Here is a 19,406-nt window from a genome sequence, read left to right as displayed (position 1 = left end):
GCTCGCAACTGCCATCCCCTCGCTTGTAGAGAGTACGTTTTTATTTTAAGTGCTATTATTTCGTCGATCCATGAATTATCTTTGTCATTTTGAGGAATATGATACCACTCTTTATGCGGAAATTAAATTACTTTGGAAAAATTTAAAAGTCCGTTCATATATAGCTATGTTAAATGATTATAATACTAATAGGCTTTGGACTTTGAGTGCACTAGGAAAAGTATGGCATGATTTATATAAATTTCGTTTTTATTGCAAGTGATATCATTTTATCGGTTCACGAAATGAGTACTTAATTTTTTCTTTGTCAAATTGAATAAAATAATAAAATTTCTTTCTCACTAAATTATTTAATCCGTCAAGTCACCCCTTTTTTCATCTTCGTTAATTATTGCAACTCCCCTCCCTTCTTCCAGTTCCACAGATAACATGGAACATATAATATGTCGTTAAGATTGAGCTTCCTGTGACTCTGCAGATATTTGTTAATTTCTTAGTTATCCTTAACTTTGCTTGATCAGTTTAATACTCGACTGCATTTTAACCACTACCCAACTGTTCTACGCCGGACGCAAGAACATCACGCTTGTCCAGTTTCCAGTGATAACTGATCTATCCTTAAAATCGTGGTTAAACTGTTTTTAGTGCCACTTTCACCCATTCTTCCTTCCTACCTTGTTTATCTTAGTTTGGTGATCCTTCACTAAGTTCACGAGGACCAGAAGATCAACTAATTTCCACCATTATAGGTAGAGCATGGTTGTCGTAAGTTGGGCGATCCTCAAACTGACAGCCAGTTTAAATGCTAATTCTTGCAACCCTGCATCATCTAAAATGCACAAAGTAGTACTAGTTGCTAAATTCACTATTTTATTCAGCGTGCTGGTACGTAAGCGTGCTCCTACGTTCGGTTGCTATCTCGCCGACTAGACACTAAGTCCCAACAATACACCACCTTGTACTACATATATCAGCTGCTGTAGCCATGAGACATGGCTATGTTATTTAAATACCTAACGTATGTGTGACCCCCGCCCTGTTATTTTTATTGTTTAGTTTGTTTTCAGTGTTTTAGTTTTGTTAGTATTTTAGTTTTTGTTCTGTTTTAAGGCTCAATGCGTGAAAAAGGTGTTGGAGATGTTCCTGAGATATCTCATTTTCTAAAGACAAAATAAGCAGTTTCTTATTGTAAGCCGAATTTTATTTGCAGATAAATAAGCAAGCACAATGGTCAAACCAATACTATCGCCTGGAATACAGTTATATGTATCTTAACACATGAAAACTCAGAGACACAGGTACCGATTTTAAGGACAAAACCATTGTAACTATAGTAACCATTGTTTCAATGTGCCATTTAAAAACACGCTACCGGGCCCTTTATTACGGTACTGGCACACTTACTAACACGCTAAATTAAAGAGTAGGTTGTCTAGCAACCAGTAGGTTGTCTAGCAACCAGTAGGTTGTCTAGCAACCAGTAGGTTGTCTAGCAACCAGTAGGTTGTTTAGCAACCAGTAGGTTGCCAAGCAACTAGGTACTTCGTCATGGAATATAAAACTGAAACTCTAAGATAGCACAGTATTTGGGAGAATATTACATATTATTCATGCCCTTGTTTGAATATGAATAATTTGAGAGTTGTTTACTAGTACTATATACTTATATAGTAGACTGCAGCATTAAAGTTGCTTTTAAGGGTAAATGGCTGCATTAACAGGATCTTACAATTACTATAAAATACAGTAACTCAGTAACGCGTGAGGTGCGTATATACAGACACAGACTCAAAGGGCAGGTAGTTTTATAAGTGCTACGAGTTGCTGTAGTAACCAGCCATTTTGCGCTTCTTAGCGCTCATTATATGTTAATTTTTAGTGGGCACATTCAAAAATTTTACAAGTGTTTACTTAATCTCTTAAGGTGGCTTGATACACCCTACACCCTACACCCTACACCCTACACCCTACACCCTACACCCTACACCGTACACCATACACCCTACACCATACACCCTACACCCTACACCCTACACCCTACACCCTAGTCCCTACACCCTACACCCTACACCCTACACCCTACACCCTACACCCTACACCCTAGTCCCTACACCCTACACCCTACACCCTACACCCTACACCGTACACCGTACACCGTACACCATACACCCTACACCCTATACCCTACACCCACCCCCTACACCCTACACCATACACCCTACACCCTACACCCTAGTCCCTACACCCTACACCCTACACCCTACACCCTACACCCTACACCCTACACCCTACACCCTACACCCTACACCCTACACCCTACACCATACACCCTACACCCTATACCCTACACCCACCCCCTACACCCTACACCCTACACCCTACACCCTACACCCTACACCCTACACCATACACCGTACACCCTACACCCTACACCCACCCTACACCCTACACCCTACACCTTACACCCTACACCCTACACCCTACACCCTACACCCACCCCCTACACCCTACACCCTACACCCTACACCCTACACCCTACACCCTGTATATAAGCTAATGTTAGAATAATGATAGATGCCCCTCATCATACCTCGTTCCTTTGTTTGTACAGACTCTAAATCGGTGTAATAGCTCAATCTCTTCTTCTCTTATTCTAACACGTAAATGTAAATGTTAAGCCAGATTCATTAGTTTTGTTGTGTTTCATCGTAATATTCTAATTGGGGAACAAGATCGCTAAACTCCGTTAAAAGAGTCTTCTCGGCCCAGAAAAAGGGCATTCGCGCTGCAGATAACTAATACCACCGCTATTTTTATGACAAAGATCTGAACAGTACACCTTCACACACAAAGGAAATTTTCAATAAACTAGAAGTATTAGCTTTACCGAACGTGATAGCTAAATGTATATTATGCTTAATGCACAAAGTTTATTCTAACACTGCACCACCAAATATTATAAGAATGTTCACTGTTTTAAACTTAAACGCACCTAGAAGAGAACCTGAGTTCTTTGCAGTACCATTTAACCGTTTATGTAATTCAGACAAGAGCATTTCTTACATTGGGCCTAAGTTATATAACAAAACAGTCAACATTATTAACAAGGACATAAAATATGTCACGACTTGCCTACAAGACAAATTCCTAAATTCATTCAAGTCTACAGTCAGCAAGCATGTGCTTACTGCACAAGCACTTAACCCGGATGACAAGGACTGGAACAACTCAAATTTCGTACTTTTAGAAATTTAAATAATTTGGTACAACATACGTTGATAATAACGAGCAACAAAATTTTAACCTCATAACGAAATATGACTATCTTCGAGCATTTTCTACAATGCTATCGCTACCGCGCAATTTCACTGTCATTTTGATTTACAAGACAAAAATATCACCGCGCATTCTTCAGACCCTGTGTCGCTGTTCTAAATTTATGTCAAGAGATAAGAGTTATTTAGAAATTCTTAATAGTAGTACTATTCAAATTTGCTAATAGCGTAATCATATTTTAATTTTTATACATTATTCATATTTTATACATTGTGTGCATATTGATGTATTTATATTTGATTGTAATTAAAGATTTTAAGGCGTTAGTGCCGAGTAATGCCTCTGGGTAGTGCTCCTCAATCAATCTAATCACCGTTAATAATTTATAATATGCGCATTTTCCAATACCATTTTCCAATACCAAAATATCTTATTCTGTTATTCTAGAAAGACTTAAACATTATTGCCCGATTTGAGAGACTAGTAACTTATTGCCTGATTTGAATACAAATAATCGTTATCTATGTGTTAGAAATATATTTATAGGTTAGTTGGTAATTTTTGGTGAAATCTATCAGAATTCACCAAAAATTACCAAGTAACCTATAAATATATTTCTATTTGCGAAGCGTCAAGTTCTCAACTTAACTGGTCAGTGGTCAAGAAATCATCACCATTAAAAACTCCCTGGGTGGCTACCGGGCTAAGTCATTCCACCTTACCAATTACCGGTTAAACTGGGTTTCCTATTGGGTTAAAACGGTAGAAATCACGGTAGAGGTCATATTTAATGCTTTTAAAATACCAAATTCGAACTTATTTCTCAAACCTGCCTCGATATTCCGCGTTTAAATGAAAAAACCTTATTTCAAATATGGAGTTCCCCACTCAACATTCTCGTGAGTCATGTTTTATTTATGATATTCTACGTTTTTATATTTTTCTATGATTATTGTAAATAGGATTTTAAAGGCATATAATGTTTTTGGACAGGAAGGGAAAGACACAAGTGTAAAAATAAAATTCCCCCCTTCTGTTGAAGAAGGGGGAGATGTGTTGAAGGAGGAGGAGATGTGTTGAAGGAGGGGGAGATGTGTTGAAGGAGGGGGAGATGTGTTGAAGGAGGGGGAGATGTGTTGAAGAAGGGGGAGATGTGTTGAAGGAGGGGGAGATGTGTTGAAGGAGGGGGAGATGTGTTGAAGAAGGGGGAGATGTGTTGAAGGAGGAGGAGATGTGTTGAAGGAGGAGGAGATGTGTTGAAGGAGGGGGAGATGTGTTGAAGAAGGGGGAGATGTGTTGAAGAAGGGGGAGATGTGTTGAAGGAGGGGGAGATGTGTTGAAGAAGGGGGAGATGTGTTGAAGGAGGGGGAGATGTGTTGAAGGAGGGGGAGATGTGTTGAAGAAGGGGGAGATGTGTTGAAGGAGGGGGAGATGTGTTGAAGAAGGGGGAGATGTGTTGAAGGAGGGGGAGATGTGTTGAGTCAACTTTTTTGACCAGTTAAGTTCAATCCACCTGGCTCCTACTATTTGGAGTTGCTTTGTTGACGTAAACAGCTTTATAGCTTTATAGGCGCCAATAATTTGATATTTAATCTCCTCCTCTCCGCTTACAGTTCCAAGGAACACCTTAATAACCAAACTCCACGTCGAATGGGCTATAACCGATATATATTATATAACTATAGGACACAGGCATTTCTTCTCCGTTACATTAGATAATTTGTATTGTGCGAGCTCTGGGATCGTACCAATTTGTTCTGACAGCAGTGATTTGGAGGACCACACACAGTTACACTTACACAGTAGACTGCTCTGCTGTTTAGCAGTTAAATAGTTCATAAAGTTGTAAAGCTTCCTCTTTATAATATTGCTGCTTCCCCCTATCATACTTCTTTGTCATGTTTATCTCCTTAACTGGGAGGCCAGCGCTTTTTTTAATGGTCAAGTGGCGCACTGCTCGCTCCTGATCGTTGAATTTTAAAATCACTGCAGCAGAGATATAGCTTTAATACTATTTGTTGATCATCCACTTTTCGGGTTTTGATTTTTCGAACGTTTATATTTACTTACAATTAATTAAAGTCTGATATTTTAAATTATCTTTCAATTTGCCAAGACTTTTTAAATACTCACGCTTTCAGAAGACCAAGCAAATATGCTTGCCATCCTTGGACCTTGGCTGGCGAAGTGGTGAATAACGTAAATGGACTTATCCCTGACAATTAAAAGTGATCTTAAAGAATTTTTAAAGATCTTAAAAGATTCGTTTAGAGGCTCTTATAGTTATGGCTGGCTGGTGATTAACCTGGGGGGGGGTTTGGGGGGGGGGGGGGGGGGAATCGTACGTGACGTTGGGTGGGTGGGTCATATTTTCTTCCAAAACGCAGTTAGTACTCTTGTATTAAGGGGTTTATTTTTTGGGTGTCCAACCCCAAAAAAACCCATTTTACCTCAAATTTCAGTTTTGGGAATGGGTTTTGAGCTTTTTTTGAGTTTTTTGTAATTAAAACAAATTGTTTGTAACTTTTTATCTAATTCGACTACATTGAAAACAAAACCCATACTAAATAGTGGGTATAATTTGCCCATTTCCCAATGTTTAATGAGCTGTTTAAAGAGTTAAAGCAATTTATGGGTGGGTATCTTATTTTATATACCAAGACTCAGTTAGTACCGTGATTTCTCAACAGTTAGTACGGCAAAAGGGGGTGGGTGTCCTAGATATTATTCGAAAAAGCAGTTAGTACCGTGAAGGGGGCGGGTGGGTCCTTTTTGTAAAGTCCAAAACTGCACTAAGTCGACGTCACGTACGGCACTTAGTACCTCCCCCCCCCCCCCCGGATTAACTGGTAAACGGTAAACTAAATTATCAAGTTATATCCCGGGCACTGATAATTTGACTAGTTCAAACCAGCCAACTCTTGACCGAAATAGAACCCGAGAACCAGATATGCCATTCAGCCAAATTCGGGAATATATAAGGCTAAATTTTGAATTCAATTCCCGGATTTAGCTCACGCTATTATAGCGATTTGCTTTCTCTTTCAACATTTTCTAGAATTTTGTTAGTAATTTAGTGCAGTACTCGGTATTTCCCGCTATGATACTGATACACCCTCTGCCTTAATAAATATAAATCACGAAACTACGAGATAATCTCTAAACCTTTAGGTATATCCATCCTCGATTTTAAGATCTGTGTCACTTCATGGTTTATCATTGGCCGTGTCAGCTGGTTCTATACTAGCTAATTATTGCTTCGATATTCGAGGGATTTGAATCGTCAAGAGTTATGAGGCTTATTTATGTCTTTGAGTCTCCTAACTGGTAGACATATTACCCGCTATGATACTGACACACCTTCTGTCTTAAATCATGAAACTACTTTGATAGTTAATAAGGGGGGGGGGGGGGGGGGGGGGGGGGTCCAAGGGGAACTTTGGGGAACTTTGGGAAAGTCCCCCAAGATTTCTGAAGTTCCCCAAAAAAAAGTTCCCCAAAATTCCTCAAAATTATTCAAAATTATTCAAAATTATTCAAAATTATTCAAAATTATTCAAAATTATTCAAAATTATTCAAAATTATTCAAAATTATTCAAAATTATTCAAAATTATTCAAAATTATTCAAAATTATTCAAAATTATTCAAAATTTCTCTAATATACATTAATACCCATTAATGTTAACATGTATGTTATTATCTATATTATATTTTAAACTTGACGAAATTTCCCCGGCAACGGGGACATAGAAGAAAAAACACCGAAAATCGACATCAAAATGACCCTCTGGTGAAGCCAAACCCAGCTCGCAAATGGAGTTGAAACCTCGCCATTTTTAGCAGGGTTGTAGAAAAAGGATAGGAATAGGCTATAGCATTCTTAGAATTTTGATTTAGGCTTTAGATTTTTTATAATTAACGTCGGAAGTGAGGTTAAATAATCGTTAGAATAATGGCGTTATTTTAGCAAAGGTTTACTGCGCTGTTGCGTAGCAACGATAAAAATGCACGTGCGCGAGCAACCACAGATTAACAACGCGCGTTGTTATGCTGTATGCTACGTCATAATTTCAAAACTAGCTCACATTTACGCTCACGCTATGACTTCTTATAACTTTGTTTGTGATTGCAATATTTTGATGCAGTAAAAAGTATCGATACTTTTTTTTCGATACTAAATTCGCTAGAGCTACACACAATGCTGACATTACGCCGCGCACACACAATCAACAAAAATATTGTTGTTTTCTAATTACGCAAATAATTTTGCGCAGTTAAACATTTTAATTGCCTGGCAATAATTCAATTGACTGTCATTCTCGATTGAAATATCAGAATTTCACAACTAGCTCACATTTACCCTCATGACGCTATATACCTATATATATTTATAACTTTGGTTGTGATTGAAATTTTTTGATGCGGTAAAAAGTATCGTTTTGGGGCTATATGATGAAGAGAAATTAAAACATAACTGACGCTTAAAATTTCCTCGAACAAAGCTTTCGACTAGCGGCGGGTTTCTAGTAAGGTATAATCTTGACTTACTTGTTGATACTTGCAGCATGATAATTTTTTTGGCATGATAATTTTTTTGGGGAACTTTGGGGAACTTTGGGGAATTTTGGGGAACTTTCTGAAGTTCCCCAAAAAAAAGTTCCCCAAAATTCCCCAAAATTATTTGTTTCATTGATAATTTTTTGGGGAACTTGGGAAAGTCCCCCAGGTTTCCTGAAGTTCCCCAAAAAAAAGTTCCCCAAAACTCCCCAAAGTTCCCCTTGGACCCCCCCCCCCCCCCCTAATAATCTCTAAACCTTTAGGTATATCCATCCTCGATTTTAAGATCTGTGTCACTTCATGGTTTATCATTGGCCGTGTCAGCTGGTTCTATACTAGCTAATTATTGCTTCGATATTCGAGGGATTTGAATCGTCAAGAGTTATGAGGCTTATTTATATTTTATGTCTTTGAGTCTCCTAGCTGGTAGAAAAATGATGTATGCGTCAAGATGCATTATTTGCAGCGTACTAATATTCTTCCTTATTACCCTGAAAATACACTGGATTCTCCGAATAAACCTACCAATAAATAAACATATAGTCGCCGGCTATAACCCTTGATAAACAATAACTCAATAACTTATAATAGCGGCGGTGTTTCAAAAGTCTGGTAAATTTGCGTGATTTAACTTACAAATCCTTGGTACTGTTTCACGATTTCGACTTTCTATCATCGTCAATTTACTTGTTAGATTTTGTATTCAAAAGCTGTGTTTATAAAGGAGCAATGTCAGTCATATCCTCTTGAACTAAAAAATTAACTCAATTTACTTCGTTTGCTAGGGGACTGATTACGGTTGCTATGGTGGTCATGGTAACGTACAAACTTGAGAAGTCACCATTAAACCTTAAAACTACCGATAACTTTTTACAGAATGAAAGTTAAGACAAATGGTTTGAGCGTTATCCAAAAAGAACATCCTGGCCAGACTTTTGAAACACCCTGTAACTTAATAACTTATAGTTATAATAACTTAATAACTTATAATAACTTAATTATATACGTATATATACGTATATAATATATATAATATAAACTAAATATAAACTAAATATAAATTAAATATAAACTAAATATAAACTAAATATAAACTAAATATAAACTAAATATAAACTTAATAACTTATGATAACTTAATGACTTATAATAACTTAATTATATATATATAATATAAACTAAACATATTTAGTTTATATATATAATATTATAACTTATAATAGCGGCGGTGAAATGTCAGAGCTGTGGCTGGGGAGATGTGTGGCCAACAAGACAATTCCATCGCTGCGACAGCGACGAGGGATAGGAGAGATAGCCCCAGTAAATATCCTGAACAACCTGAATAATAACCAGGAGCAGGGGTCTCTGAGGAATCGGAGTGTGGAACTGGACACTCCGGATTGTAATCTCTCTAGTTTATCAGGTATGTTTGGTCGAGTGTTTGTGCGCAAATGTGTGGGTGGGTGTGCGACTAAGCTCGCGTTCATAAGTGGGCGTCCAATGAGGTATGAGCTTAGTTCCCTGGTTTCGTGGTTAGGTGGGCGGAAGGCAGCTCAATGCTGCTGAGTCTCATGTTTTGCTTAATTCACCCCCAGTTTCAGATTCAGACTCTTTGTTTTTGGAGGACGTTGACGAGGAGACTAACTTTGTTCAGATGGCTGTTACCACTCTCACTAAACATAACTTACTCCTTATTGAGAAGCTTCAGAGTGCAAAGGTAAGCTTAATTCGTGAGATTGCCAAAAAGGCTATAATCGAGACCTTTGAACTGGTGACGATATTTGTTTCAAAGATACAATCAATTTAAGTTTGTTTCAATAGGTATTCACCTGTATTTCAAATATTATTTGTCTGTACAAATTACAATTTTGTTTATAGTTTAAAACAATTGATCTTTAAGCTATGAATTTCTTTTAAATTTGCAGTATTACGATTATGAGCGGACTGAGCCATCATTGGAAACGAAGCAAAGTAATGTATCGGAGCTAACGGAATCCTTAAACATCCTGCCTCAGATGAATGATAGTGAGGTAAAATGTTACATTTTTGTTGGTAAATATTTTCGAAGTTTTGTATTAAGGTCGTACAGCGCGGGAAATAAAATTGAGAATAATTGTATTTGAAATCGTGAAGTTTGGTCACAATTTAGGTTCCTCGTTGTGCCTATATCTCTATATTCGGGATTATATTTTTATACTTAAATTGAGAATTTAAATTGAGAATAATTGTATGTGAAATCATGAAGTGTAGTCACATTCTATATTGTCCTCGCTGTGCCTATATCTCTATATTTTGGCCTATTTCTCTATATTTACCAACTGTGGTCTATGGTTCGAGATTATCAGTAATGGGTGATCATTGTGCTGTATTCCGTAGAATGAGAAATGTTGATGGATATATAATAGTTTGGGTTGTCTCGAAAATTATTAAGTCAAATATCTTTTTGGCCCTGATTCGTTCTTATAAATAGAACGGCTACATACGTACGGTCATTATTGGAGATGGTAAACGACCAATAGCCGTTTTATTTAGTCCGTTTAAATTGCCCTCGTTTATATTTGCTTTCTTGGTTTTGGTTGTAGTCTGGATTGCCCCAAAGGATACGCTCCCACTAAACCACTCTACGTTTTTTAATAACTTTTGTGAAAAGGCCATGAGGGTATGAAAGTAGAATCACTCGATGTATTTTTGGACGCTGATTATGAATCACACCATGACATAGGGTTAAAATCCTTGCCTGAAGAGGTATGGGCAAAAACTGTTTTGGGTTACAGCTAGGCCCCAGGGTTGTGGTTATACTTATAGTTATGATATAGATAGCTTTGGGCTATGGTTAGGGGTGGGATTTAGGTAAAAACCCAAGTCATGTGATAATTTTTGGGCGAGGAAAATAATATGAGCCCAAGGGTTATGAAGTTAAATGGCTTCTGAATGAAAACTGCCTATCCCTAATCCCGGCCCTTCCCGGTTAATCTCACTCAAACACCGAATCTATAATTACAAAGAGTTAACCTCCTCTTGTTTGTATCTGTCGTATTCTATCGCTTAGGTTACGGAAATAATTTGTCCAGTGCTTGAGATCTGAAACTCTTACAGAATATTAACAAGTTAGAATTTAACTAACGATAGAAGAGTACGATGAATAAAAGAAATGAAATAAGGAATACATTCTTGCAGAATGCAGGTACATCACGGTCCTGATGTCACTGTGTTCTTAAGGGTAAGGGTAATACCTGCACCATGGTATATATTTGACACTATGGATTTTGGGCCTCACCAAAATATTTTAAGAGATCGTATTTTATGGCCATTGTCCATGTTAACAATATTTTGGATTTCTAGGATATCTTTTCTAAGATGTTTCTTAGAAACCATATCAGAGTAATTTGGCCTTTTCGAGGACAATTTCTTCTGTAACAAAATATACAATAACTAACATACGATTTTTCAATTTTTGAGTTTGTGGATCATTTCAGATTGCAGGCTAGCAAGATATTACCTTTGCTCTAATCGTTTTGAGTGTAACACCTGACCGGGTCAATTTATGTCCCTTGATTTGCTGAGAACGTAATTATCAGTTTCATGAGAAATGTCGTTATTTCTTGGCATTTCGTGAAGAATTCTTATCCGCACGCTAGTTACGTAACTAGTCAACATCTGTTCACCAAATTGTTTCTGATAAATAAAAATTTGTTTGAACTGCAGTGGATCACTGAAATTTCAAATTTTACGCTTTCTTCTTTGGACTACTTGAGTCGTCGACTTTTCTTTTTCTCCCAATGATAAAACCTTTTTGACTGTTAAACCGAGTATTTATGCTCAGTAAAGTTGTGGACACAACAAGAAAATTGAGAATAATCTTGTGCGAGGGTAGGGACCCAGATGTCGTTTCTAACCCAAATAAACTTTAAGGAGGCTTCTCATCAGTAGCCGCACCTCCTTACTCGGTTTCTGAACTGGAATTCTATGGGCTTCCAGACGGCCAGACCGAGTATTACCATCCCATCCTTCTAGAGTTCATCACAAGTAGCACCCACCTTGAAGATCTTTGACACCCAGACACACCCCATTGGCGAACAAACTTTGGATATAATCTTACATGCTCCCGAAGGAATCCCTGGTTTATGGTCTTTCTCATCGTCACCAGCACTTTCACTAGGTCACCAGCTCTTTCACTGAAGTCATCAGCCCTTTCACTGAAGTCATCAGATGTGACTCTGATGAACGGTATAGTTGTGGACACAACAAGAAAATTGAGAATAATCTTGTGCGAGGGTAGGGACCCAGATGTCGTTTCTAACCCAAATAAACTTTAAGGAGGCTTCTCATCAGTAGCCGCACCTCCTTACTCGGTTTCTGAACTGGAATTCTATGGGCTTCCAGACGGCCAGACCGAGTATTACCATCCCATCCTTCTAGAGTTCATCACAAGTAGCACCCACCTTGAAGATCTTTGACACCCAGACACACCCCATTGGCGAACAAACTTTGGATATAATCTTACATGCTCCCGAAGGAATCCCTGGTTTATGGTCTTTCTCATCGTCACCAGCACTTTCACTAGGTCACCAGCTCTTTCACTGAAGTCATCAGCCCTTTCACTGAAGTCATCAGATGTGACTCTGATCAACGGTATAGTTGTGGACACAACAAGAAAATTGAGAATAATCTTGTGCGAGGGTAGGGACCCAGATGTCGTTTCTAACCCAAATAAACTTTAAGGAGGCTTCTCATCAGTAGCCGCACCTCCTTACTCGGTTTCTGAACTGGAATTCTATGGGCTTCCAGACGGCCAGACCGAGTATTACCATCCCATCCTTCTAGAGTTCATCACAAGTAGCACCCACCTTGAAGATCTTTGACACCCAGACACACCCCATTGGCGAACAAACTTTGGATATAATCTTACATGCTCCCGAAGGAATCCCTGGTTTATGGTCTTTCTCATCGTCACCAGCACTTTCACTAGGTCACCAGCTCTTTCACTGAAGTCATCAGCCCTTTCACTGAAGTCATCAGATGTGACTCTGATCAACGGTATAGTTGTGGACACAACAAGAAAATTGAGAATAATCTTGTGCGAGGGTAGGGACCCAGATGTCGTTTCTAACCCAAATAAACTTTAAGGAGGCTTCTCATCAGTAGCCGCACCTCCTTACTCGGTTTCTGAACTGGAATTCTATGGGCTTCCAGACGGCCAGACCGAGTATTACCATCCCATCCTTCTAGAGTTCATCACAAGTAGCACCCACCTTGAAGATCTTTGACACCCAGACACACCCCATTGGCGAACAGACTTTGGATATAATCTTACATGCTCCCGAAGGAATCCCTGGTTTATGGTCTTTCTCATCGTCACCAGCACTTTCACTAGGTCACCAGCTCTTTCACTGAAGTCATCAGCCCTTTCACTGAAGTCATCAGATGTGACTCTGATCAACGGTATAGTTGTGGACACAACAAGAAAATTGAGAATAATCTTGTGCGAGGGTAGGGACCCAGATGTCGTTTCTAACCCAAATAAACTTTAAGGAGGCTTCTCATCAGTAGCCGCACCTCCTTACTCGGTTTCTGAACTGGAATTCTATGGGCTTCCAGACGGCCAGACCGAGTATTACCATCCCATCCTTCTAGAGTTCATCACAAGTAGCACCCACCTTGAAGATCTTTGACACCCAGACACACCCCATTGGCGAACAAACTTTGGATATAATCTTACATGCTCCCGAAGGAATCCCTGGTTTATGGTCTTTCTCATCGTCACCAGCACTTTCACTAGGTCACCAGCTCTTTCACTGAAGTCATCAGCCCTTTCACTGAAGTCATCAGATGTGACTCTGATCAACGGTATAGTTGTGGACACAACAAGAAAATTGAGAATAATCTTGTGCGAGGGTAGGGACCCAGATGTCGTTTCTAACCCAAACCGAGTATTTATGCTCAGTAAGATATTAACTAGGTCACGATTAGTAGAAATAACGGCAATTCCCCAAACATCCATTTTCATGGCAGCTGCAATTCCTGAAGAGTGTACAGTGCTCATGAAACTTTGGAAAGTTACCGTTATTTTCACCTGTTAGTGCTACCTCGTTGGTTCACCTTATTGAAGATATATGTTTTTGATAATATAATGTTGTTTTAAATGATGGGATGTCCATTCAAAGTACATATCATCTTTGAACTGTTTACATACAGTCCATTTACAGCTCCATTACAGCATTACCTAACTTAAACTACGGCAGAAAACTTTCTAAAACTTTCTAAGTTTTTACACAGCATAATACCCCATGATGTCGTTTATTTTTGATTCTCTTTGCTGTATTGTATATGTACTATTTGTAAAAGTTTCTAAGTCAAAATTATAGATCCCCAGGGACTTATAAAAATAACCCGATTCAAATTTCAGGAATATGTATTTTCGCATCAAACATTGGCACTTAAAGATTAGGTTTCTAAAAACCTAAAAGGCTAAATATGGCGAAGATTAAGTTGTTTTGGGTGACTCTGACTTGGCAGGCACTTAAATTATTTTGAAATAGTTATTTTTAATGACGGAGAATCTGTATTGAAATCAACTAAAACATCATACATTAAAGGGAACTTTGACTGCAATTTTTCAATCACTAAACCTTTCAATCGACATGAATACGAGCCAAGATTGTAGTGACTGATAAAAAACTTTTTGAATTTAATAAAAATTCGCTTCAAAAATTGACATATCTTAGAAAGACTGTAATTACTTAAAATACTTCCAAATTTAACTACTTGCTCATGAGAGGGTAAATAGATAGAATGCCGACCGGTTGTTAACCTAATAACCCTCTAACAGTCGCATATTATAGCCATAAAAAACACAAGTATTAGTAAGCGCCGGCTGGTAGAGGGCTGATACAGCCGGCTAATAGCCCTCTATATGAGCCGGTCGGCATTGTACCTACCTGCCCATGAGAGCAAATCGTTATAATGCAATAAAAAGCGGGCAAAGGATCCACGTTATCCCTTGAAGTACAAACAACAACATTCAACTCTGCATTGTATCATAGCTTACCTCTTCAATGGTGAAAAGCTTGGTTGCTACGTGATTGTTGCTAAGCAACTGTTACTACGTTGTGACGCAGCTAGGAAAGCAGCTCGCTGATGGTGAGATAATAATAGTTGACAATGACATTGTAGCACTGCCATCAAATAGATGACGTCAGGCACTTTCTGAATAATCAATGGGTACTGAGTTGAATCTGGGGGGTTTATATTACTGTGGTGAAGATATCGTGGACTGTGGAGTGTTGGCACGTAGCCAGGCTTATCTGCATGGTTGTTTGACAACAGAGAGAGTGAGAGTGAGCGAGAGAAGGAGAGAGTGAGAGCGACTCGGAAATTGGAGGATATTTTGTTTGTCTGTCCCTGTGTTTGGGTGGTTTCACCTGTTAAATGTGTCTGTTCATGTTAAACACATTTTGTAATTGTTAGGTTTGTTGAGGTGTAAACATGTGTGATAACATTGATATTCTTGGAAAACACTTCATCCAAAAATGAAACTACCCCCTCCCGAAACTGATAACTTAAAACAACGCGAACGACCCCTGGTTCAAATTTATATGCGAATAAACGGTCAACCTACCTTTGAGTGATGCTAGGCTTCTTTACCTTCTTATAGAGGGTACCGATCTGTCCAAGAAACGCTCAACATGAAGATTAATTTTTCTGAGTGGAGCCTTTTTTCCAATTACGTAGACCAGCATATTCAATCCTGAGCTGAAAAACAAATTGAAAAATTTGAATATAGGTCAGCATATACGATTTACTGTACAATCTCACCAGAAAAGGTAAAAGGGGCTGACCTTTGACTTGTCCATTGTGTCATTGTTACCTGGGCCTGGGGACCCCAGGCTATTATATTTATGTTCATACTTCATAATCATAGAATTCCGCCGAATATCATCATTCCGCCGAATTTAGCTCCAATTGTTCAACTGTCCCTGTCTATATAGCTTTTGCTTTCACCTTCAGATATTAAAGACTCATACAACGACCGAACAACATGACAGGGTATCATTTGGTAAGCCTCCGAGAATTTTCATTAAATTTGTTTGATCAGTCATCAGATGCTTTTTCGGTCATACTCACTGTTCTCTCTAAAATAAATATCTTAATAATACGTTGGATGAAGCTATAAAGCTATAAGTACTCCAATCCCCATACCACGTGGTACAATCAAATGTTTGAATTTTTCACCATTTCACATCCTTTTGTGATCCCCAAAGTTGCCCTCTTCTCTTACGATGCGATGACGCAGTACACTTTAACACAATATGGAGCTGTCGAATTATTGACAAATAGCCCCGCTGAAGTTGCCGCTTACTCTAATAAATAGTCTAATATAAAGTTGTATTGAAAAAAAACGACAGCATTGCGTTTGTCCTGACCTCCCTATGTTGCCATGGTTATAGTCCCTATTCGAGTTCCATTATCCCTCAAATGGTCCGGTCAGGCTACCATCCTCACGTGACGCGCACGCACGTGCATTATTCGTTACAAATGGTCACGTGGCAGCTGGGCGGACTCCTCATTGGACGACGAGGGGCTTTAGATCGCATTCTCTCAGTAGACACCGTGCGGTCATTCTAAAATATACTTTCAGTAGACTCTTCAGACCGCTGTGTGTTGGCTGCCAACATTTGCCTTTTCGTCTGACCAAGTTATATGATTTCACGACTTAGTTAAACTGTGATAATTTGTAAATTTTTTATTTTCATTAGGTATTTTCGCCTAACTCAGCAACGTTCAAGAGAAACGTTCCAAGAACGTTAAAAATATTGAAGTGGTCATTTAAGTGCTTTACGATCTTAACACTACAGGCAAGCATGATAGCATTTTCTACAAGGCCAAAACTGATTTTTGAGTGCTGTTGACTTGTTAGTTGTTGAGTTGTTTCGAAATTTTCAGCGCTTATGATCTACGTTGACTCGATCGGCCCAGCATTAAATGAAATTACACAAGAGAGAGTAACATGTGAAACTAATTTCATTTTGATGTATGATATTGATCAACAAGTGCCAAGCCACTGCACCAAATTAGGAGTTTGCTTTTCAATTATTTTCTGTCGACACGACTCCACCGCAATGGAATTATTGCATGTTCGCCCCTCTTTCGAGACCCCGTTCTGACCTTAGCGATGGTTGACACACAATTCAACGTTCCGTGCTTTTACTATTATTGTGAAGTTATTACTTCCTTGTTTCGTTACTAGTATCAATCTGGCAGTGAGCGGTGACATGTGTGTTTGTGACTGTGACAAGTTCCTTCGCTTCATTGAACAGCGGTTTCTGGTAAGTCTACTGTTCGTAGTTTGTATTCAAATAATGGAAAGCATTTTAGAAAATTCAAGACCGCGGAAATGTTTGTAAATCAAATGATAGTTTTCGCGAAATACTTCCTCTAACCTGCTATTCTTAATCTCAAACCATTCCATATAGATAGTGCGAAATAATTTCTAGTTCCACCATTGTATTGTACGACCGGTCCAGTTTATGCTCACTTACCATGGGAGTTGAAACAAGTAACCACCATATAAGTACTGTCTAGACTCGAAGGGTAATAAGTAAAAGCGAAAATGAAATTGCCACTAAACTTTTTGGATCTTTACTTTTACTTTAAAGTTACAAACCCATTAAATGGTTGAGATTATTTCTCTCTCTCTCTCTCTCTCTCTCTCTCTCTCTCTTTCTGGGAACGGGTATATTCGAACAGCAACAAATTCCGATTTCATATATCCTGAAGCATGCACTAAATACGAAGTAGTTGCACTGTCTGACCTATTGAGTGTTGACCATCTCCATTCTCCAGCTAGGCTGTCTAAGAATCTCTGATATAACTTCAATCAATGAGTTTTACTTTGTCAGATAATTTTTGCTTCTCCAGCTTGACTTCTCGGATAAACCAACTTGATGACAAATCTATACATTATATTAACATATAAACGATAATTATATATAATATTTATTTGACGACCACTAATCGTTTTTCATCAATAGCTTAGTATCTACCAACAGTCGGTATTCTTGATATCTAAGAATCTGCGCACGTTCTACTGTCTACACATATGAATTCAGAAACAAAATGTATCCTTCAACTCCTACTTCAGGAGATACATGCGGGATAAATGGTCAATATCTGATCAGGCATATTCACTGCTGTTAGACAGTTGAAGATGACACTTATAATAGATGGTTACTAGTATGGTTACTAATATGGTTACTAGTATGGTTACTAAGGGTTACTAAGGTAGTTACTTTAAATCTGAACTAAACCTAAGTTAGACATGCGTATATCTCACCAGATAGAGCACTGATTAGTGATTAACCTTGACTTAACAGCCTGTATCGTGTATCTGAAGAAACAGCCTACCACGTGGAGAGTTTACTGGGGTGGTTACTAAGTGGTAACTGGGGTGGTTACTAGGTGGTAACTGGGGTGGTTACTAGGTGGTAACTGGGGTGGTTACTAGGTGGTAACTGGGGTGGTTACTAAGTGGTTACTGGGGTGGTTACTCAGTGGTAACTGGGGTGGTTACTAGGTGGTAACTGGGGTGGTTACTAAGTGGTAACTGGGGTGGTTACTCAGTGGTAACTGGGGTGGTTACTAAGTGGTTACAGCACTGTTATCTAATGATATAATACCACGTACCATCAGCACTGTGGAGCGTTTACTGGGGTGGTTACTAGGTGGTAACTGCGGTGGTTACTAAGTGGTAACTGGGGTGGTTACTAGGTGGTAACTGGGGTGGTTACTAGGTGGTTTCAGCACTGTTATCTAATGATATAATACCACGTACCAGCAGCACTGTCCATGTCAGCCTCCTCAAACATATTATGCGCTTCAGAACCTAAGAATGTTACGCATTTTGTTATGTAACAGAATCTTGACCATAAAATGGATAAATAGTTCGATCGTCATATAAATCGTATGCTAAGTTAAGCAGTTGATAAACTATCGTAGCGTACTTATTATATCTACTGAAGCTTTAAATATATATGTGTGGCACTAAATTAACATTCACGATATCTAAGCCTCGACTTGATAAAGACCCACTATCTAGGCCACTGAGCTACAGCTGCTAACGCTAAGCCACTGTTATTCAAAGTTTCTGTTGCTTTTCTGCTTACTCGTGAGAGCAGGGGCAAAGTGGAGTCAGGAATCAGGAGTGGGCCTGAACAGGTATCTGTCTACACTAAACTGTCTACACTAACTGAAAACTGTGTAAACGTTATCACTCCTAAACGTTGTTAGACTTTTTCAGACTTTTTGCTGTCTAACTTCCGTTTTGATTTCTTAAATTTTATAGTCAGATTCATGCTATTTCCATAATTTTTTTCGCCGAAGTTTTCGTCTCATCTTCGAGAGTGAAGATAATCCGAATCAAATGTCAGGGGATCATAAGTTTTGTGCACTACTTCTTCATAGCCATTGTTTCAAACTGTCAAACTGTGCTAAATTAACATCATCGTAAACCGAATAAAGTTCGCAAAATTTCTTCTAAGAAGTTGTAGAAATAGAATGCAGGAACATATATTTG

The 19,406-nt window shown here is 38.6% G+C and overlaps 1 protein-coding gene across 2 annotated transcripts in view; it reads left to right on the top strand.

Annotated features, from left to right (window-relative positions):
- The first annotated feature begins 9,048 nt into the window (after positions 1 to 9,048).
- The window catches only part of LOC134819725 (ras and EF-hand domain-containing protein-like), a 60,611-nt gene continuing 50,253 nt past the window's right edge, over positions 9,049 to 19,406 (top strand). For both annotated transcript variants that reach the window (XM_063829823.1, XM_063829824.1), the window contains exons 1-3: positions 9,049 to 9,257; positions 9,430 to 9,551; positions 9,760 to 9,864. In XM_063829823.1, coding sequence (XP_063685893.1) covers positions 9,068 to 9,257; positions 9,430 to 9,551; positions 9,760 to 9,864 — 417 coding nt within the window. In that variant the 5' untranslated portion in view covers positions 9,049 to 9,067. The remainder of the gene's footprint in view (positions 9,258 to 9,429; positions 9,552 to 9,759; positions 9,865 to 19,406) is intronic.

This window comes from Bolinopsis microptera, chromosome 8 (genome assembly GCF_026151205.1).
Source record: "Bolinopsis microptera isolate Bmic1 chromosome 8, MBARI_Bmic_1.0, whole genome shotgun sequence".
Classification (NCBI taxonomy): domain Eukaryota; kingdom Metazoa; phylum Ctenophora; class Tentaculata; order Lobata; family Bolinopsidae; genus Bolinopsis; species Bolinopsis microptera.
The sequence above is the reverse complement of the archived record's forward strand: the minus strand, read 5'-3'. Positions and strand labels throughout refer to the sequence as shown.